This window comes from Dipteris shenzhenensis, chromosome 28 (assembly GCF_047967505.1).
Source record: "Dipteris shenzhenensis isolate YYH24624 ecotype China chromosome 28, Dip_SZ_1.0, whole genome shotgun sequence".
Taxonomy (NCBI): domain Eukaryota; kingdom Viridiplantae; phylum Streptophyta; class Polypodiopsida; order Gleicheniales; family Dipteridaceae; genus Dipteris; species Dipteris shenzhenensis.
The window spans coordinates 39,518,882-39,540,696 of record NC_141623.1 but is presented as its reverse complement, the minus strand read 5'-3'; the positions used below and the strand labels follow the sequence as shown (position 1 = coordinate 39,540,696).

Genomic DNA, 21,815 nt, shown 5'->3' with positions numbered 1-21,815 from the left:
AGACTTCGTCTCCGCAATACCAATCGTATGCTGAAAGAACTTGCGTTTGTTCTTTCCACTCGTATCGGTAACTGTGGTTGCCTTGGTACCGGCCATGGTATCATCATATATGCGTGCATATGTCATGGCCTCCTGCAACGTTGTGCACTTGTTGTTCTTTATCTGCAACTTGTAGGAGTCTGGCAAACCATCCACGAAGAAACCTAACAAGGTCACTGGATCCATTTTAGTGGCCCTGGTTTGCAGATCCCTAAATCTTTGAAGATAAACTTCAAAGGTCAAGTTTAATTTTGACATATCGAGGGCCTTGAGCTTGCCAACGATATCGTAGTCATCCTCCTTCTTCAGAAACTCCTTCCTGAAGATGCCCTCAAAATCTGTCCAAGTATCAGGCTTAGGCTGGAGTTCTTTCCACCATAGCAAGGCTTTACCTGACATAAACCCTGCTGCAAGCTGAATCTTTTTCTCATCTGGATAGGGGTGGAATTGGAAGTGTACCTGCCACTTGTGCAACCAAGTGTCAACTACCTCCTTTGTTCTTGACTTTTGGTCACCCGGAAAAGGATCTGGAGTTATATTTGGGCCTAGCACCGAAGCCATGGCATCCACATGCGTGAGTGCCTGTACAGTGCTAGCCAGAAGAGTGAGAGCTGCTTGTATCCCCTGGAGTTGCTGTGTCAACCCCGATTGATTAGCATTGACCTGCTTGAATTTGCCATCAAGAGCAGTCGTAAATTCACTAAAGGCTTTTTTAGTTATCAGGTCGTCATAGAGACCCTGATCCTCCTCTCCCACAGGAGTGTAATCCAAGTCCTGCTCTCCCATGGTGAACTCGGGATTTTGAGCATCAGACATGGCTGAAATCTGATTTGAATACAAACTGAGAGAAATAACTGACTGAAACGAAGCACAGAGGAGGATGGAGCAGAAGAAAACCGTCCCGAATGATGCTGACGGAAGGAGATGCTGGAACTTGGCGAATCGGAAGCCCACGAATCCCGGGACCTCTCCGAACCTGCAACCGGATGCGCGTGCTGCTGGAGTAGCTGTACGGTCTGCTGACGCAGGCCGTACGGTTTCACTGACGTGGCTGTACGGCTGCTGACGGAGGCCGTACAGTGCTGACGTAACTGTACGGCGTCCGTACAGTGCTGTAGGTACAGGTGCGCAGTCGGGGTTTGAAGCAGCAGGTGCAGGGGCTGACGCAGCTCGTACGGTACTATTGCAGGGCTGGCGCAAATATTCCGTACAGTCCGTACGGTGCTGATGAAGAGCCTTCGATGGCTGCGCAGGCTGACGCAGGCAGGGTACGGATGCAGAAGACTGCACGATGCAGGGCAGTGCTGGCGCAGGCAGGGTCGGATGAGGCAGGCTGGCCCAGAAATCGAGGTGATGGCTCGAAGCTCTAGGCTGCTTGTGGGTAGGCTAGTACCCTGCCCCCACCTATATAGGGTGCAGGGCAGCCTTATTTGGAAGCTGAGCTTCCAAAAAAGGCCAAGCCCCTCTAGCTTTGGAGGGGTGCTTTTTCGAAAAAAGCACCCCCCTGCGCAGGCTGCACGCAGCCCTATGCACAGGCTGTTCGCAACCTGTTGCGCAGGCTGTACACAGCCTATTGCACAGGCTGACAAGCCTCTCTTTGCCCCTGCCTACTCCGTACCTTCATAAGCGCCACTTCCACGCCTCCCTTGCTGCTCTTTTCCGCCCATCTCTCCTGCTTTTCTGCTCTCTCTCTCTCCTTCCTCTAGACTTCTCTCACAGGCCTTCAGAGATCTCGATTTTCTCTCTCTCCTATTCTTCTTTCTTTTCCAGATATCTCTCCACCCCTTCTATCCCAGGTAGCCAGCAAAAACGCAGCAACAGATTTCAAAATTTAGGGCATACCTGGAAGAGAAATCCGTCAAAAATTCTCGCATCAGAAGTTCCTACCTCAGGAGTTGGCTCTGATACCAACTGACACATCCCAGCACTCCTGAAACCCCTGATCTGCAAAACAACCACACACAACATCAGAACTGAGCAGGCTGCTCACCACCCAACCGTGACATCTACGGGATGTGATCCCGAATCAGAAGATGTCCCCTCCGAGCCACGAGCTGAGCTACTGGCACGAACTCCCAATCAGATCCAAACTAGCCTGGTGTCCCATACCACCAGGTGGCGTTGTGAAGCCCTGGATCTGCCACTGGGCCTTGGGCTACGCTAAGATGCAGGCGTGCGTCCGCGACTCAATCCAGGATCAGACCTGGCACCTGGGAACGAGACTTGCTCCCAACTGCACACTGAGAACTGAACCCCCTGGGCCTCTTTTATAGACTCGGGCCCCGGCGCCAAAAATAGTGAAGACCTATAAATAGTTCGTACCCTTGCCACTCAACCCAAGAATCAAGCCTGCCTAGCTCTAAGCCTCCCCAGGCTAACCTGAGCTAGTTCTGTGTACCTAGTACACGTCAGATACCAATCCGTGCACATGACAGTAGGACATGCTTTATACTCATTCATGGATGGATATAGCATTACAACCAAGTCCGCGTGAAAGAACGAGATCAGCCCAACACTACCTTTGTCACTCCATGGGGAACATACACCTACCGAATGTTGTCCTTTGGATTATGTAATGACCCCGCAACATTTCAGCGACTTGTAACCAAACTCTTTCAGGAGAATATCGGTAAGTTTATTGAGGTATTTCTAGATGACTTCTCTGTTTTTAATGGTAAAACCGCCTCCCATATTGATCCGGCCATACAAAATGATCATCTACATAAGTTAAGATGGGTCTTTGATAAGTGCAAAGAAGTGCGCCTCTGCTTGAACCCTGACAAAAGCTTCTTTCTCACACTCCGAGGTGTTCTCCTTGGTCATATTGTTTCTGCTGAGGGCATGACTACTGACCCCGCCAAGGTAGAGGTGGTCATCTCATTGCCTATCCCTCGTACACCCAAAGAGGTGAAGTCTTTCTTAGGGCATGTGGGCTATTACCGAAGGTTCATACGTTTCTATGCCGACATTGCTATTGCAATGACAGAACTCCTACATCAAGACCGATCTTTTGTTTGGGGCCACCCCGCAATAACTAGCCTTTGATGATCTGAAGCATCGCCTCGTGAAGGCCCCCATCCTCAGGCAGTTAGATTGGGATGTCATTTTTCATGTCCATGTGGATGCTAGTGGGTGGGCAATAGGTGCTATACTGGCTCAACCTAACTAGGATACCAAGATTGATTTGCCCATCTACTTCACCATCCGACAACTCAATGGAGTAGAACGCAATTATAGTACCACAGAAAGGGAGGGTCTCGGCGTGGTTTATGCCATGACCAAGTATCATCACTACCTCTTGGGAAACAAGTTTGTGATCATCACTGATCATCAAGCTCTTAAGTATTTATTGAATAAGCCTACTCTTGGTGGCCGGTTAAGTAGATGGATTCTTCTTTTTCAAGAATTTGAATTTGATATTGTGGTGAGGGCTGGCAGGCTGCATCAACCTGTAAACCACTTGTCCAAGTTACATTTCGGGGAACTAGCCAGTGGTATCACAGACGAATTACCCGATGCAGGTCTTTTTGGGGTGACGGCGCTACCTGATCAATGCCTGTTTGCGATGGACTACTTTCCACCATGGTATGCCAACATAGTACAACTGTTGTTTGTAGGTGGCTTTCCTCCAGGTTTGACTCTAACAGAGAAACGGAAGAGGATCCTTCAAGCGGCTCCTTTTAAGTTGATTGCAGGTCAATTGTACAAACTCAGGAAGGACCATATCTTGAGACGATGTGTGCTCCCCCACGAGACACAATCCATTCTTGAAGAGGCACACGCTGGCATAGGTGGAGGGCATATGGATCCAAATGCTATTGCTCGGAAGATCATGCGACCTGAGTTCTAGTAGCCCAAGCTCTTTTGCGACTGTCATGCTCATGTGATCGGATGTGATTCTTGTCAACGTGCACATCCCAAGCCTACAAGGTGCGAGTACCTTCTTCTAAAACCATTCACTCTAGCTCCCCCCTTCTATCGTTGGGGGTTGGATTTCATTGGGCCCATCTCTCCTACCACATGCCAAGGGAACAAGTATGCTCTGCTTGCCACCGACTATGGAACCAAATGGGTCGAAGCCAAGGTAGTCAAAAACTGTACAGTCGAAGTGGTAGCCACATTTCTATATGACGAGATCATCTCTCGGTTTGGCTGTCCTGTTGAGTTGATGAGTGATAGAGGATCTCACTTCCTCAATGGCACCATTGCTGCCCTGGATCACATGTTACAAATAGTTCACAAATTTTCATCTCCCTATTATCCACGTGCCAATGGTCTAGCTAAGAAAGAAAGAAAGAAAGAAAGTTTATTAAAGTCTTCGGAAGATTGATATGAGACTGTGGAAAACCTGGTACAAATGAGCTGTGGTGGTGGAGCTACTAAACGAGTATCCACACCAATGCAAGTGCAAAAAATGCAGAATGGCAGTACTAAGTCCTAAGTACAACATAGTCATGTCGGTAGTCAACTATCTCATCATCATCATCAGAATATCAAGGTGGATGAGGCAATGGGGACATGAGATCGGCGATAGAGTGCTGTCGGCTACTCAAAAGTGCAGCCCTGGCATGTCTCCTGGTCATAGCTCTGCGTCTGACCAGGGCAACTGTGAACCCCGTCGGGCGGGACCCGACTCTAAACAGGGAGGGGATGTCCCCAAGTGTGATCTGTGTGTCAATCCTCTGTCTGAGCTGTCGGGTCATGTGGAGGCCTTGTCTCATGGGGGTCCATGTGATCTGGCTGAAAAAACTCCGTGATAGAGCTCTGAGAGGGATCAACCAAGGAAAAAGTCTGCTCTTGTCTCCGTGCTCGAAGTATCCTCTTGCGATGTCTGAGTACCTCATAAATGAAACCTTCCAAACACTGCTGGTCTGGTTAGGAGATGAATCAGGCCAAAATCCCATAGCTGTCTTTGAAGAGGTAGTAGAAATGCCCTCGGATCTCATAGTAAATAGGACACCTGATGATGAAGTGCTCCTCTATCTCAACCTCTTGCATGTCACACAAAGTGCATATGCGCCTCTCCCTGGGTAGTCGCTCTGCTCTGCCGCTCTCGATACGAAGTCTATGTGAAGAGACCCGGAATTGCCCAAGAGAGATCCTCAGTGAGTGGGGTAAGTAAATCTGCGTGTATCCTGGTGGGTCAATGAAACCCTCTGCTATGATTTGTAAGAAGTGATCTCTGTAGAAGCTAAGCTCCACTGGAAGATCACTCGGTCCCAACCTGGTCTGGAATGTGTGTAGCTGTAATAGATCCTCACGGATAACCTGGTTGACCTCATGTGATAGGAGGGGAGAAAACGGAGCATCCATGTTGTACTGGAAGGGAGGTTGTCTTACCAACATGGGCTGCCGTACATACCCGCTGGACGAACCAAGGAGTCAAAAAGCAACCCTTTGGTCCGTGGGTCCTGAAAGTGTGAGCGAAAGCACTGCTTCTCTAGTCTGGCCAATGAAGCATACCCTATGCTCAAGCGTGCCTGCATCGTGGGTCTCATAGTGAAGATGGGTCCGAAAAAGACAACCCCAAGATAAGTGTATGATGAAACTATCTCAACAGGTGGCCCATTAAATGCGAACTGCTCTTGGCGCATGACGGCTCGAAGATCATGACCTTGGTTTTACCCAGGTTGACCTTCAAATCATGAGACTCACAAAAGGACTATAGTGCATCAAGGTGTCTCTCGAGCCCCTCTGGTAAGGAAGACAAGAGAGCCACGTCAGCTGTGTAAAGCATTATCCGGATCAGCGTGTCTGCAAGAGAGCAACCTACCCCCCCTATGTTTACATCACTGTCTCAAGCTCATCAATGTAGAGGCCAAACAAGGTAGGTGATAATGGACACCCTTGTTTGACCCCGATAGTGCTCATGATCTCGTCTGTCCACCCAGATCCTGCTCAGACTCTGCTTGAAACTCTCCCATAAAGTGCCATGACCGCCCAAATGATCTCTTGGTCGTAACCCAAATCTTGTAGGCACCGTATGAGGCGGGCTCTTGGAACCGTGTGCGGAAATCCACAAAGCATCAGTAAACCCTCTGCTTTCGTGCCCTCGCCTCCTCGATGATACATCTGAGCAGGAGAATGTGGTCGATGGTTCGATGATCACGCCGGAATCCAGCATGTCCTGCTGCTCTAAGTTCTCGACACTCTGCAAATCTGCTGACCTCGGAATCAAGTACTAATGCATAAATGTTGGACATTACATATCTAAGCATAATGGTCCTATAGTTCTCTGGGCTCATGGGATCCCCTGCCTTATAGATGGGTGAGATAGTGTTAATGGTCCAGGTGCGTGGAAACCCCAAACAAACAGCTTCATTAAATAGCTTTGCTAAGATCGGGGCTAGGATGTTAATCCCAAATGAACTCAGTGCATAGTCCCTCATGATCCTTTGCTTGGGCATTATGAAGTTTCATTACGGCATCCTTTCCCCCCGCCCTAGTGAAGAGGGTGCATGGCATATGTGAGAGGTTACAGACTGGCTGATTTGGGGTATCATAAAGTGTGCATGCATCCTAAGGTATTGGCTCAACAACTCTCACTGGCATCCAACGAGGGAACACTGGAACAAGACGTGCTGATGGTCCTATTCGCATTGTAGAAGAAGGTGCAAGACGAGAGGTGACGGGGTCTTGGGCAAGAGGTGAAAGGTCCAGCAACGTGAGAAGTGGTAGGATGCTCAATAGATAGTGAAGTAGGTCCAGCCGAGGTGGTGCTATGGGGCGCTGCACCCATGGATCTTTTAGGCCTGTTCTTTTTTCTCTTCCTTGGGCAATCTCTGGTCCTGCAAATCCTACACTGATCCTGTCTCCCAATGATCTCGACTCTCTGCCTACAGAATGAGCCATTTGGACGTTGGAGCATGATGTAGTCATCCATAATGTTAGGGTTAGAGATAACAACCCAAACATGTAGTACCCATCCGACCTAATTGCCTCTGATGTCGAAGAAGGCATCCCAGGAAGGTGGGGTATTTCGGTGACCATCGCAGCCTGAAGCACTATACCTGCTGCATCCGGGGAATCAAAATCAACCTGAAAGAAGCCTCGATCAAGCAGAAAAACTCTTGAGGTGCACTGCAAGGTCTCCAGGTAAAGCTCGCCTGTAACCTGGAAGGGTGGGACCCATGGATGCGAGCAAAGAGCAATGTCGAGCTCTCCTGCTCTGTATCTTTTTTGAGCTGCTACAACTCGTCTTTTGAGAATGTGATGGTTTTCACGCCGATGGAAGCAGGCGAGGATTGACTGAAGGCTGAGCCATTGTCAATCAAGGTGGAAAGGCCGACACAAACATAGTTGAACTCTATCTAACTAATATGCAACTAAGCAACTAAGAAGGAGAGGGAGAAGACTTGAGGGGAGGGTGTCTAGGATGGAGATAGAGAGGAGGATGGGGGGAGAGGCTAACAGAGGGAGGAGAAGGGAAGAGGAGGAGAGGGGGTAAAGAGCGATGGGGGAAGGGAGGTAGGGAGAGGGGCTGAGGTAGGCATGGAAAGAGGCTGAGGGAGGCAAGGAGAGGAGCTGAAGGAGGCATGGAGGGGTGAGGTTAGGGGCGGTGGTAGGGAGGCAGAAGTAGGGGCTAAAGGGGGCGGGGCAAGGGGCGGGGGTAGGGGAGAGGAGAAGCAGGCTGAGGGAGGCGGGAGTAAAGGCGAGGGTAGGCAAGGGTAGAGGTGGAGGAAGGGATGGGGAAAGGCGGCAGGGGTAGAGGCAAGGTTAGGGGCGAGGATAGGCAGGGGTAGAGGTAGGGAAGGGGGCGGGGATAGAGAGGTGGGGAGGGGGCTCGGGGAGGGGACTGAGGGAGGAGGGAGAGGGAAGGTAGGGAGGAGGATGATGGGAGGGAGGGGAGGGGGGCGGGGAAGGGAGGCAAGGAGGGGGCTGAGAGAGGGCAGCATTGTAGGCGGGGAGCAGCATCAGCTCAGCCATGGTCATCTCTTTTCCAGCAAAGCAGTAAGACAATATTGGGATAGCACTACAGACCATTATGGCCAGCCCCATGGTTCTTACTGTTCATATGTCCTACATTCCTAATATGGGGTCTATATATATCATCCACTCTGTTTTAATGAGACTCCTCCTATATTTGGGTTATATGGGAGACTTGGTTGGGAGCCTTCATGGCAGGGACGGGTATTCCTTTACAGGTTATTGCCTTGCGTGATGCACATGAGGAGACCCTTGTCTTTGATTCGCAAGGCAAACGTCTCAGATCTTCAGATGATATTCTTTTGGAGGTTTCCTTCTAGCTTGTTAGGATTGCAAGTTACATGAAACTCGGGCAAGGACTCCCTGTGGTATCTTGATCCTGACCCTGTTCTCCTGGCACTTGGGTCTTGGAGACTATGGTTATATGGTGGTTCCCCCATTAGGTTCTTGCAGTGGAACCCAGGGGAGTGGGAGTGGATTGATGAAGGGCACTGAGAGAAGAGCATCCCCTTCTTTTGTTACACAGTCAAAATGCCAGGAGATTTCAGCTTAGCAATTGAGGTTAGAGGCCCTCCAGAGCTCCTAATTGGGATAGTTTTCAGATTTCTGCAGAGATGCAGAAAAACTTTTGAAGGAGGATCTGGAAATCTCTCAACAGAAAAATCTGCAAAATCTAACTGCCAAAAGTGGCTGCTGGGGCATTGAGCTGCTGCTCCTCCCCGTTCCCCTGCTGCTCCCCCTCCCTCAGCCCGTTTCTCTCTCCCCTCAGCCTGTCCCTCGCCCCCTCCCTGCTGCTCCCCCCCCTCCCCCCCTGCTGCTCCGCCCCCTCCCCCTGCCTGTCCCTCGTTCCCTCCCCCTGCCCTTCCGCCCCCTCTCCCTGCTTCCGCCCCCTCCCCCCTGCTGTTCCGCCCCCTCTCCCTGCCTCCGCCCCCTCCCCCCTGCTGTTCCGCCCCCTCTCCCTGCCTCCGCCCCCTTCCCCCTGCTGTTCCGCCCCTTCCCCCTGTCCCGCCCCCTCCCTTGCTTGCCCTTCGCCTCCCCCCTGCTGTCCCGCCCCCTCCCTGCCTGCTCTCCCGCCCCCTCTCTTCCTCTCAATCCTCTCCTTACCTCTCAGCCTGCTCCCCCCGCCTCCTTCCTGCTTCTCCGCCCCCTCCCCCCCCCCCTCTCCTGCCCTTCCCTTCTCTCCTTCCCCTCTCCTTCTTCTCCTCTCCTTTCCCTCTTAGCCCTCCCCTCCAACACCCCCTCCCTCCCTCTCAGCTTGCCCCTCTCCCCTCTCAGCCCCAGCCCCTCTCCTCCTTCCCTCCCCTTCCCCCCTGCTTCATCCTTGCCTCCTTTCCCCTCCTTCTGCCCCCCGCAGCTTTTTTGGAACGGAAGGAGCCTTTATTTTTTTAGAGTCGGCCTCCTCACCTTGATTGGCGATGGATACCCCGTCAGCCAATCCTACTCCACCTCCACCAGCCGCGAAAACTATCACTTTCTCTAAAGACGAGTTGCAGCAGCTCAAGAAGGATTAGCTCAAGAAGGATGTAGAGATTGAATGCTCTACCACATTGCTAGCATGCATCTTCGGGTCTCACCCCTCCAGATCCCAAGCCAGAGACTGGATGCTTGCGGCTCTCCCCCCAGACCTCACTCCTCGATTGTTAGATGTTCGCCTTCTGGGACGAGGTTTTTTCCAGGTTGTTTTTGACACTCCAGAGGCTGCGAGCACTGTGCTCAAGGCTGAGTTTTTACACCTGGGACACAGGAAGATCTTCTTTGAAGCCTTTCACATTGGTTTCGACCCAGTAGAGGCAGATAAGAAAATCTTCTCGCTCTTCATCAGGTTCCCCGAGCTTCCCCAGGTTTACCATCGACTTCTTTCTGTTATTGGGGAGCATTTTGGCGCAGTTGCTGAGATCCCACCCCTCCCTGGGTTGCCATTGACTGCAGTAGAGGCAACCAAGGCTGATGGGGTTCCTAGAGTTAGGGTCCTTTGCAAGGATCCTAACCTCAAGATGGACCACGTCATGATCCAGCGCCCGGATGGTTCCTTTTTTCACCAGAGAGTGGAGATTTCAGGCAGGCAGGACCAGTGCAGGATTTGCAGGACCTCGGGACACTTTGCCAGGGATTGCCCCAGGAAGAAGAAAAGGCCTAAGAAGCCCTCTGGTACAGCTACCGCCTCAGGGCATCGACAGGGGGGACAGGGGGGGGTTTAGACCCGGCACTTGCCCCTCGACCTCGACAGAGGGGTGGTACAGGTCCAGCTCCTGCTCCTCGTTCTTCACGTGGCGGTGCTGCTCAGTCAAGTGGTGGTACAAGTCCAGTGCCTATTCCTCGGCCTCGACAGGGGGGTGGTACAGGTCCTTCACCTGCTCCTCGACCCCCACCTCCCTCAGGCACACGCGACGCTTTACAGTGGGTTCCAGTACGTGTGCAGGTCCCTCCTTCAGTTCACGAGGGTACCTTAGTAGACTCTGCTTCACCTCGAGCTGTCCCTCCTGTCTCACCTTGCACAGCCCGAGATGCTGAAGCTTCGACCTCCTCCCCAGTTGCAGCTTCTTCCTTAGATCCAGCAGTGCCAGATGTTCCTCTTGAGGACGGAGAGATCTCCGCGGCTGGGCAGACACAGGATAGAGAGCTTTCTTCACTCCCTCCCTTGGATAGGGGGAAGGGGATAGCTTACACTGTTGATCCTCTTCCCTCACAAGGGATCCTTCGTACTCCGGTGTCTGGATTGCTCCACAGGAACTCGTTTTCAGCCTTGGCAGAGAGTTCAGATTTCCCAGAGGAGGAGTTTGTGCCCGCTACTTTTGGGGAGCCAGTGGTTGGGTTTCCTATTGACAGGGCTTCTTCTTCAAGTGCCAGGATTCTTTCCCCTATTGATTTTCCACCACTGGGTTCCTTCCCTCCCTCCTCGAGCAGGAGGTCTTCCCCTGTTGAGGGGTTTGTTTCCGCCACTAGGTCGGGTAAGGTGTTCCACTCTACATCCTCCCATCGATGAGGATTATCAGTTGGAACATACAGGGCCTAGGTGGCGTCCCACATCGCCGCCGTAGACAGCTGATCCGGGATCAGCTTCATCCAGGTGTTACTGGAGGTTCCATTGATATATTATATATTCAAGAGCACAAGCTGGATTATAGAGATTGTGCCAAGTCAGGCAAGTTGCTTTCTGGCCATACTTTTTGGTCGCCTGCCTTGGGCACTAGGGGAGGCACTTCTATTTCAGTTTCGCAGTCGGTTCTCCCCTTAGTTGTTGGGCACGGAGTCATTATCCCCTCTAGAGCTCAGTGGATTATTCTTTTGATTGGAGGGCGTAAGGTTGGCTTCCTCAACCTATATGCCTCCAACATTAGAGGGGAACGTGTCCTTATGTGGAAGACTTTGCTCTCCTGGGCCCCCATTGTGGATTCTTGGGTGATTGGAGGTGACTTTAACATGGTCGAGTTACCTTCAGACAAAAAAGGGGGTAGAGAAGGCGGACTTCACTCTTTGGAGAGAGCAGCTTAGGATGCCTTCCTTTTCCATTTCTATGGCAGAGATACTTGGTGTGATGATGCCTTTCTTATTCAGCCACAGTCCCTCCTGTTCTCTTGGTCGAACAGGAGGCAACAGATGCCTATTCATGCACGCATTGACAGATTTTATGTAGATGACTGGGCACTAGACAGAGGTGGATCGGTATGCATTGCTGCGGGGGTTTCCACTTCAGACCACTTCCCTGTTGTTCTAGCTATCTCAGAGCCTCACTTGAGAGGCCGATCTGCCAGCATCAGGATTCCAGATGCCTTTTACACAGAGGAGGACCTTACGGAGGCAGCCTTACGGATATGGTTTGCTCATGTCCAGGGTGGGCAGCCACATCCATCACATTTAGCCGATGCCCTCTCTGGTATTAACGACTTTTACTGCTCAGTTGCTTCTACCAGGAGACGAGATATTCTCAGACGTGAGATTGGTGTTCGCCAGCAGTTAGCAGCTTTGTAGAGGGAAGAGCAGAAACGGCCTTCAGATGCTTGGATTCAGGAGCGCCTTGCTGCAGCGAGGGCTCATCTGCAGTTATTGGCTTGATCAGAGAGCAGAGTATGCCTTTCATGCACGGGAGTCCTTCTGGATTCAGATGGGTGGTAGAGTCAATAAACACTTTTTCTCTACTCTTGGCCCTAGACATAGTAGAGAGAGTGTATCTCAGCTTATTGACTCACATGGGGTTTTACAGACAGAGCCAGATGACGTCTTACGCATAGCTTCAGATTTCTATGCCACCCTCCTTACTGCTGATCCTGAGACACACGATATAGAGGATGCTAGACAGGCTATTTGGCAGAGTATCCCAGTGTTGGTGAATCCGGATATGCATGTTTTACTTGACGCACCTTTCACCAACACAGAGTTCAGGACTGCACTTTCAGCCCTTCACAAGGGCAAGTGCCTAGGTTTAGATGGCCTCACCCCGTCTTTTTTCATTGCATTTTGGGATATGATTGGAGACTATATTACTTCAGCCATGCAGGCCATTTGGGACTCTGGCGAGATGCCTTAGTCGCTCACAGAGGGCCTCATCCACCTTATCCCGAAAGGAGGTAGCAGAAATTTATTGTCCCAGTGGAGGCCTATCACACTTCTGGGGACTTGTTACAAGATTCTGGCCAAGGCTATCAGCCTCCGATTGCAGCCACTTCTCCCTGATCTTATTCATGACACTCAGACGGGATTTGTGCATGGCAGAAGTATTTTTTATAGCATTTTTTCTTTCTGGGAAGCTTCAGAGTGGGCCATGCAGAGTGGCCAGAATCTTGCCATTCTACTATTGGATTTTGAAAAAGCTTATGACAGAGTAGATTGGAGTTTTTTGGAGGGCACCCTTCTACGCTTTGGATTCACTGATGTTTGGATCAGAGGTGTTTCCTCTTTGTACAGATCAGCCCATAGCCAGGTACTTATTGGTGGGGTAAGGGGTGAGAGATTTCAGATTTCGAGATCAGTCCGTCACGGATGCCCCCTTGCTCCTTTCCTTTTTTTATTCGTGGCCGAAGCTATGAGCATCTATGTTAGATCTCAAGCTGACATCTTTGGGCTGAGACTTCCCATCAGAAGAGAAGAGGAGGTGCTTGACAGTGAGTTGGCTGATGACACAGCGATTTATTTGGATGCCTCTCCACAGACGCTGACTTCTTTCAGGACAGCATTGGATTTATTTTGCTTGGTGGCAGGGGCGCAGATAAATTGGCATAAATCCAATGGCTTTTGGATCAGTGATGAGGACACTCCAGTTTGGGGGCTTGACATAGGGTTCACTTGGGTTCAGAGGGGTGTGCCTATCAGGTATTTGGGCTGCCAGGTCGGCTTGGGTATTTCTACCACGCAACAGTTTGCTCCCGTGTTGGAGAGCATCAGAAGGAAGCTTCTCTTTTGGAGCTCAGCCAAGCTGGATCTTGCCTCTAGAGTTGTGGTGGTCAACCAGGTCCTCTTGGCCACTGCCTGGTTTATTTGTTCATGTTGGTGCCGTTCTAGGGACTGCATACTTCAGCTCAGAAGACCGATCAGGAACTTTCTCTGGAGTGGGCTTGATGGCACAGCAGATGCCTTAGCCAGAGTGGCTTGGGAGACCCTCATCCTCCCTACACAAGATGGGGGTCTCAATATTATTGATCCAGATTTACAGTGCAGAGCTTTACTGTGCAAGATAGTGGTGCGAGGACTTATGCCAGGACAGGAACCGTGGAAGGACTTTCTTATCAGCAGCATACAGAGGTGCACACCTTCCTCAGGAGGAGACTGGATGAGCAGTGTTAGATGGATCTTCACCACAGCACACCTCAGATCACCTTCATCCCCTCTCATGGTTGCCATTCTGAAAGCTTGGGCTAGTTTCAGAAGCTCTCTTCGGAGGATTCCTCCTTCCTCCCGGGAAGAGATTGATAGGCAGCCCATCATGTGGAACGATAGTATTTTAGATGATCGTGGCAGGCCATTGGGTGCCTCACTCTACATGCAGTGGGCCAGGTGGGAGAGGGGACTTGCTTCTTCTTTGGGATCTTGGAAAGCCTTCCGTAGGCTTCCAGAGGAAACCAAATCAAGGTTGACAGGACATCTCAAAGGGAGTGCAGGGAGGATCTTGCAGATTGAGACAGCCCTTCCAGAGGCTTGGATAGACACAGATGATATGCCTCTCACTTCCTCCACTTGGGCAGGTACTTTCTCGAGAGGCGGAGTTCCACTTCAGGTCTTAGCCTTCCGAGATGCACAGGAGGATGCTTTGGTTTTCAGTGTCCAGGATGGTGGCAGATTGCTCAGATCTACAGAGGACATTTTGCTTGAGTCTGCTTTTCAGCCTATCAGGGTTGTAGGCCTTTTGATGCAGGGATCAGATTCAGAGTGGTTCTTAGACCCTGACCCCCAGTTACTCTCCACCGGGTCTTGGAGACTCTGGCTCTATGGAGGAGTTCCCATCAGGTATTTACAGTGGGACCCCGGAGAGTGGGAGTGGATTGACGCGGGGCATCGAGAGAAGACCATCCCCTTCTTTCGTTACACGGTCAGTAATGCCAGGAGATTTCAGCTCAGTAGTAGAGGATGGAGACCCTCCAGAGTTCCTCATTGGGAGACTTTTGGTATTACTGCGGATCAGCAGAGGTACTTCTGGAGGAGGCTCTGGAAATCCCACAGGAATAGAAAGATCACTATCTTCTTTTGGCTTTCTATTCATGGCGGGATTGCAGTGAACCTTTGGAGGTCCAGATTCAGAGCTGACCCTACTTGCCCTCGTTGCCTTTCTGCTTCGGAGTCTATTCAGCATTGCTTATGGGATTGCAGACAGGCGAGATTGATTTGGATGGGGATAGCCAGGATCTTCAGTCACTTTGCCCATTCCCCACTTTTTATGACTTGGGGCTCGGTGGCTTGGCTTTCTCTTACAGGACCTCAGGTTTTCTATGAGGGACTTGACTCCTCTCGGGCCATTTCGGTTCGACGTCATCGGGTTGAGTTTTGCTCGTTGGATGTGGTTCCACACCGTCCTTTTACAGCTGTACATGCCTCTGTGGATACTTCTTGGGAGATTATAGCGAGCATAGCAGCCTGGCATATCTGGAGAGCCAGATGCACAGAGCCTATGGAGGATACTCAGGTTCATCCCTCGCACACATCTGGACAGACATCGTACACACTCTGATGGCCGTATGGACGGGTATGCAGGGTGACTCCCGTGCAGCCTCAGCTAGGAGGGCTTCTTTCTTCAGGGAATGGAAGGATTCTCCTTTCTTCTCTGAATCTACTACAGGGTTGAGATGGCACTTTCAGCCTCAGCCTTGGCTTCTTTCCACCTCACTCTGAGGGGTTTTTTATTATCCTCATGATTTCATGATGTATTCCGCTTTGAGCTTGCTCTCGCGGGTTTTTGTTCTTACTTAATAGAAGTCTTTTTCATGGGAAAAAAAAAAAAAAATCTCTCAACATTAGAAAGATCGCTCTCTTATTATTCATCGAGGGATTGCAGTGAACCTATGGAGATCCCTGTTCGGGGCTGACTCTACTTGTCCTCGATGCCATGCAGCAATTGACTCAATTCAGCATTGCCTCTGGGAGTGCAAACAGGCGACGACGATTTGGAAGGTGTTGCTAGGATTTTAGCATATTTCATAGAGCATCCTTCTTCATGATTTGGGTATTAGTGGCATGGTTATCTCTTACTAGCCCCCAGGTGTTTTTCGAGGGACATGACTCAGACTCTACTCTTTGTGGAGTCTCGTTCTCTCCAGGATGTTCCCTTCACTCCTTCCAGAGCTGCTCATGCCTCGGTGGACACATCATGGGAGATTCTGGCTAGCATTGCAGCCTGGCATATTTGGAGGGCGAGATGTAGGGAGGCGATGGAGGGTTCACAGGTTCACCCTTCCCAATCTATGGCCAGGGTATGGACTAATACTATACACACACTGATGGCCATCTGGGCGAGCATGCAGGATCCTCCAGAGCAGCTACTACCAGGAGAGATACTTTTTTCAGAGTTTGGAGAGGATCTTCTTTCTTCTTTGAGTCTTCTTTGAGGTTGACGTGGCATTTTCAGCCTCAACCTTGGATTTTGGTTAGCTCTTTTTGAGCTGGTTTTTTTCTCATGTATGGCACGATGTACTCCCGCATTAGAGCTTGCTCTTCCGGTTTGCATTCATACTTAATGAAGTAATCTTTTTGAAAAAAATTGGAGTTTTATGGCTTTTTGCTGCAGCTTACATGTATTTTTTAAAGAATGCTGCTTTTGTATTTTCTAGATATCTTATTTTCCTATGTTGTTTATCCCTACAATCGCTTATATATTTTCAAACCATGGCAGTGATATTAGCAACAACAATTTTGATGGAGTACTTCAACAACCTCCCAGCCTTCAAGATTTCAAGTAAGTTTTTAAAAACTTCACAACAATATAAATGTATCTGCAGTGGTTCTAATGGTCTAAACTATTCACAGGTCCTTAGCGCATGTTGCACATATGCTGAAAAGCTAAAAGAGGTAAACACATTTGGCAGAAGCGTTGCATGAAAGAACAAATCTCCTCATGTTTCTTTATTCCTACATGATTTTGGGACAGATTTGAACATACTGGAACAAGGTAGCTGCCTTTTGCAGTGATCATGGAACCAGACCAAAGTCCAATACTTTTTTAATTATATGCATATATTGTTTCATTTCACAAAATTACATAGTACAACATACAGAGCTGGTTTTGAAGGTATCACAGACACATGTATATGTTAAATGTATGTGTGTGTGTGTGTGTGTGTTGGGGGGGGGGGGGGAGGGAGTGAGAGAGGAGTTTCCCTTGCAAATTTTTGTTCCAGGTGTGTCTAGGGTGGCCTCCTGACCCTGTGCTGCTCCTCCAGAGTACCTAGGCTTCGGGCTTCTACGTGTGACCTCTACACTGTTGTGTCATCCTTTTTTGACCCACCTATGCCCTGTTCTTGAATTGTGTGCAGCCTGACAGCAGTACCTGGCTGTGTGCAGCGTTGGAACAGTCCATACAGCAGACACTACCGCTCTGCGTCCTCTCCAGCTCCCTCTTTGTTGTGCTATCTCTGGTTTTTGTTATGGCCTACTCTGTGGGGTCTGGGTGTGTATGTGGGTAGGCAACCTTGTTTGAACCCGATGGTGCTCATGATCTCCTCTGTCCACCCTGCTCTAGTTCGAACCCTACTTGATACTATCCCCATCGTATCCCAACTCCTGTAAGTGTCTGATGAGTCAGGCACTGTATCAAAAGCCTTGCAGATATTCACAAAGCAACAATACACCCTTTGTCTCCATGCCCTGGCCTCCTCGATGACCCCCCTGAGTGTAAGTGTTATGCTCAAGTTGAGATAACATGATCTCGGAAGAGGGGTAAATGGTGCACTAAGGATTGACCCTAGAATTGTGACATGTGGCATGTGGAATCATCTAGGGGTTTGTGGGCTTTGTGTGTAGCATGTAGGTGGAACACATGTGAGTGATGATGAATACGAGTTTGCTGTCGTAGAGATTGGATGGGTGGAAAATTTGTGTGTCATAGCCCGTGATTTGCTTGAGCTTACTAGTGGTGTATCATATTTGGTATAAGAGCAACAGGGGTAAGCAGACGTGGCGTGCCAAGACTTCGAGAACTATTTCTGCATCGGCTTCATTGTCGATTAATGCCTAAAGAGTGAGCACAGAGATGGTCAAGAAAGCTCCCATCATCGATTGAGACGAAGCATCCACCATCTGTTGGAGAAACAAGGACTGGTTGCATAGTTTTGGTTGTCCTCCCATGCAAGGCAGTTGCTGTCACGAATGGGAAATGTCGCGAATAGGAAAATCTGAAGAAGGCCAGTCGCTAGCCGGTCCCTTTCCCTCCAATTGGAAGCATTTTGTCAAGATCAGCGTGCGGTGATAGCCTAAAGCAATTGAGAGAAAATACAGCAAGAAAACCGTGGCAAACCTCAGGGCAAGTCGATCGATCTTCTCATCTAGATCTACGACATTGGCAGTGGAAGATGGAGCTTGGGGAACTGCCAGGCGAGGAGACAGATTGATGCATTTAGAGCACAAGAAGCGATGATCCTATTGTAGTTGTTGTGGGATGCCCCCTTGCCTTGAGCACAAGTATCTTGCTGCCTTTGATGATGGTTTTGAGGCCCTGAGTTGGCTTGCAATTGCAGTGAAGCAATTTTGGTGGGCTTACTGCATTTGTTAGTGGTCATGGCTCTTTTTGTGAAGAGCATACGAGCTAGTTGGTGATTGAGAAACCGTGGAGCAAGGCGGGTGAACGTTGCTTTAATAGTTATCCCTTGAGCAGAGAAAGGATAGCGCAAGTACAACAATGTATCGTTGGTGAGATGATCCATCTTCAAGGTTTTCTTGTGAGAATGAGTGTAGATTACTAAAGCAACGATCATTTCCTAGAGGGCTGAAAGTTTGGACCAAGGAGCTCTTCATCCTTTTCTAGTCCTGTTGATTCATTTTGTTGGTGAAAAGTTTTCCCTCTTGAATTATCGTATCTTGTTGTTATAGTTTATAGTATTCCATTATCTGTTAGTTTAGCAGTTATTTTGAGGATGCAAATTGTCAGTTTTCAGCTTGACTTGGCAACAAAGTTTGGGAATTAGTTCTTGCAGTTAGTTAAAATTTGTAGGGTCACTTGTTCTCAGTTGCTTCTCTTCCCTGCCGCCCCCTTAGCGTTCAGCCCTCCCCCTCAGCCCCGCCCCTCAGCCCCCTCCTCCCTCTCAGCTCGTCTTAGTCCCCCTCCCCTCTCAGCCCCTCCCTCTCCCCTCTCAGCCCCTCCCTCTCCCCTCTCGTCTTAGTCCCCTCCCCTGCCCCTCCTCCTTCCCTCCCCTCTCGGCCTGCTCTCCCTACCCCACTCTCAGGACCCCCTACCGCTTTTACATGCTGATGGGGATACCGCTTGGGAGATACTGGCTAGCATCATTGCTTGGCAGATTTGGAGGGCCAGATATATAGAGACCTTAGACGGACTTTATATTTTTTTTCCTCGGTTTCCTTAAATGCTATTCAGCTCACTTAAGGTTGAAATTCTGAGCTCGCTACATTTTGTCTTGTTGTGTTGTATGATAGCCATGCCCAAGTTCCATGCATGCATTTTGAAAATCCACAATAGACGCAATTTTGCAAAACAAAGGAGGACTTTAATCTAGAGTATGGCCTCAGCTTGAGTGGTGTGAACCCCTACCACTTATCATCCTTAGATATCTCAGATGAGCTGTGGCTCTCTGTTTTCAAGGAGATCTAAAAGTGGACAAAGGTTTTGTTCCAAGAGTGAATAGAGATTAAAAAGCTAAGAATTTACATATGCATGGAATGTAGACTCATTAGAGAGGCTAAAGGGAGTGAAGGATGTTGGCAAGAGGAGGAGAGTGAGGGAAGGTGCCCGTAGGCTGCCATGCTAGGCTCTAGACGCAATCTGTTCTACCCACATCATGTTCTGGATGTTGCCCAAGCCCTTATGAGTCCACAATGGCATCCCCTCATTTAGGAAGTGGGAATGGAATTCCTCGGTAGCTATGCCATAGCCACCATGAGGCAGGATGTTCCCAAGGCAATCTGGACCAAGCGCTAGATGTGCTCATGACAACAGCTTCAGAGGTCATCACATCTATTTTCTGACTTTTTTTAACTTTTGGTTTTGGTTTGTCATCTTCTTGGCTCATAGAAGCACTTTTTGTAATATTCAGATAATGGATGTGTTTAGTTGCTGTCTTCTATTTCACCTTTATGGCTATGTAAGGCTCCGGACTTTCTCTTTTTTGTAATGTTTAGATCATGGATGTGTTTAGTTTCTGTCTTTTACATTACCAATATGGTTATGTAAGACTCAACCTTTCTCTTTTTTGTAATATTTCTCATCTTTATCATTCCAAAAAAAAACTCAACCACCAAACAGTCACCAAAATGGGGATGGTGATTTGATAGGGGCAAGGGAGCTGTTGACCATGACAGTCCACAGATGGGTCCCTTCATTTGTGGTCCTCATTTGCGCAGCATAAAGGGATTTAGTAGAAACTGGTAGAAACATTTGAGATTCTCACCTTTTTGTGACTTCTTTCAATTTTCATCACTTTTGTGTATTAGGTACTCAAATAACCCACAACTGCAAGTAATGCATGGTAAAAATGGGAAGAAGGCTCATTGGGCATCCACTGTAGCAATCGTTGTTGTCACATCCATCGTACTGTCAATTCTGGTATCTGCCTGTGTTTACTACCAAAAAAAGTGTCAATACAAGCATTCCAAAAGGACAGAAGACAACCATGAGATTGCTGAACATTCAACAGGTATTTTGTATTATTGGAACTGTTAATCTTTCTTTGCTTTCTTAATAGAAGTCTCTTTCTTGAAAATAAAATAAAATAAAATCTTTCTTTGCTTCTATACCCAGTTCCAGGAAACCAGATCAGTGTTGACATAATGAAGATTATGCATATCATTTTAAATCTATGTGAACACAATTTGTCTAAAATTCTCTGTGGGACGTGCAAATTTTGGTTGAAATTTGCAGAGGACAGCTTTTTGAAAGAGATTCCATTTTGTCTGAGACCTCAATGCGTGCAGATCAGGAACTTCAACCTCAAAGATTTGAAAGTTGCAACCAGAAATTTCAGTGATGAGTGCCTTGTGGGCGCAGGTGGATTTGGAACAGTATACAAAGCACTACTAAAAAATGGAGAGACAGTAGCTTTGAAGCGTGCACATAAAAATTTAGTACAAGGATCAGATGCATTCTGGAATGGTTTGTGTAACTTTCAGAACCATCTTTCTCATGCCCATAGTCTGAAATTCATGTACAAGACCTTGATAGCACCATCACAAACATGATCAATCTCGAAATGTTTTACACAAATTCTCTTATTTCAGAGCATGACTACCATATTACATTTAGTTTTTCGTCCTTAATATTAAGCTTTGAAGTCCTGACATAGCTTGCACTGAAGCAGAGGTGGAACTTGTTTCAAAGGTACACCACAAGCATCTGGTCAACCTTGTTGGGTTTTGTGGAGAATCTCGTGAGTGTCTTTTCTTTATAGTCTGTTGCATCTGTTTTGCCTTCTGATAAAGCATCATGAGCACATTTTGCACAATGCTTACCTGTTGTGTTGGAATTTTCTATTCCAGATGAACAAATACTTGTATATGAGTTTATTCCAAACGGTTCTTTACTAGACCACCTTTCAGGTGATGGAGAAATCTTCTTTTCAAAAAAACTACTGAGTAATGCTTTATAGAATCCATATGATGCTTTCATGCAGCCTGAATAATCAGTTGTATACAGGAGCACGTGAGCCTTTGACTTGGAGACAAAGAGTCACTATAGCAATAGGGGCTGCGAAAGGTAAAGTGAAATAACGAACACAACTTCTAATCTGGTGCTAGATTGAATCATTCATAATGTCTTAAATGAATTGAAACAAATTACATGCCAGAAAACAAAAGCCGAGCTGCAGCAATTGCAAAAGGACTTGGAGCATGAGTGTTCCACGACTCTCTTCACACGCAACTTTGGTTCATACCCCTCCAGATCACAGGCTAGAGATTGGATGCTTGCGGCGCTTCCTCAGGAGCTCGCCCCCCACCTTAAGGATGTTCGTTTGTTGCAACAAGGTTTCTTTTAGGTGTGCCTAGATTCCCCAGACATCACGAGAGACTTGCTACAGACTGGGTTTCTATTTCTAGGCTACAGGAGGATCTTTTTGTTTCCCTTTCAACTAGGCTTTGACCCAGTTGAAGAGGACAAGCAGGGAGTTTTTGTTTTCATCAGGTTCCCTGGTCTCCCCTTAGTTTATCACCAGCTTCTTTTAGTTATTGGCGAGAGGTTTGGTGTGGTAGCAAAGATCCCCTCTCTT

General features: G+C 48.6%; 1 protein-coding gene across 7 annotated transcripts in view; it reads left to right on the top strand.

Annotated features, from left to right (window-relative positions):
• The window catches only part of LOC147883555 (receptor-like cytoplasmic kinase 185), a 181,790-nt gene that overhangs the window by 133,627 nt on the left and 26,348 nt on the right, over nucleotides 1-21,815 (top strand). For 6 of the 7 annotated variants that reach the window (XM_087399870.1, XM_087399876.1, XM_087399875.1 and 3 more), the window contains exons 7-12: nucleotides 16,280-16,342; nucleotides 20,047-20,249; nucleotides 20,474-20,704; nucleotides 20,910-20,978; nucleotides 21,088-21,147; nucleotides 21,245-21,304. In XM_087399870.1, the coding sequence (XP_087255996.1) occupies nucleotides 16,280-16,342; nucleotides 20,047-20,249; nucleotides 20,474-20,704; nucleotides 20,910-20,978; nucleotides 21,088-21,147; nucleotides 21,245-21,304 (686 nt within the window). The remainder of the gene's footprint in view (nucleotides 1-16,279; nucleotides 16,343-20,046; nucleotides 20,250-20,473; nucleotides 20,705-20,909; nucleotides 20,979-21,087; nucleotides 21,148-21,244; nucleotides 21,305-21,815) is intronic. The other variant, XM_087399871.1, reaches the window with a different exon arrangement.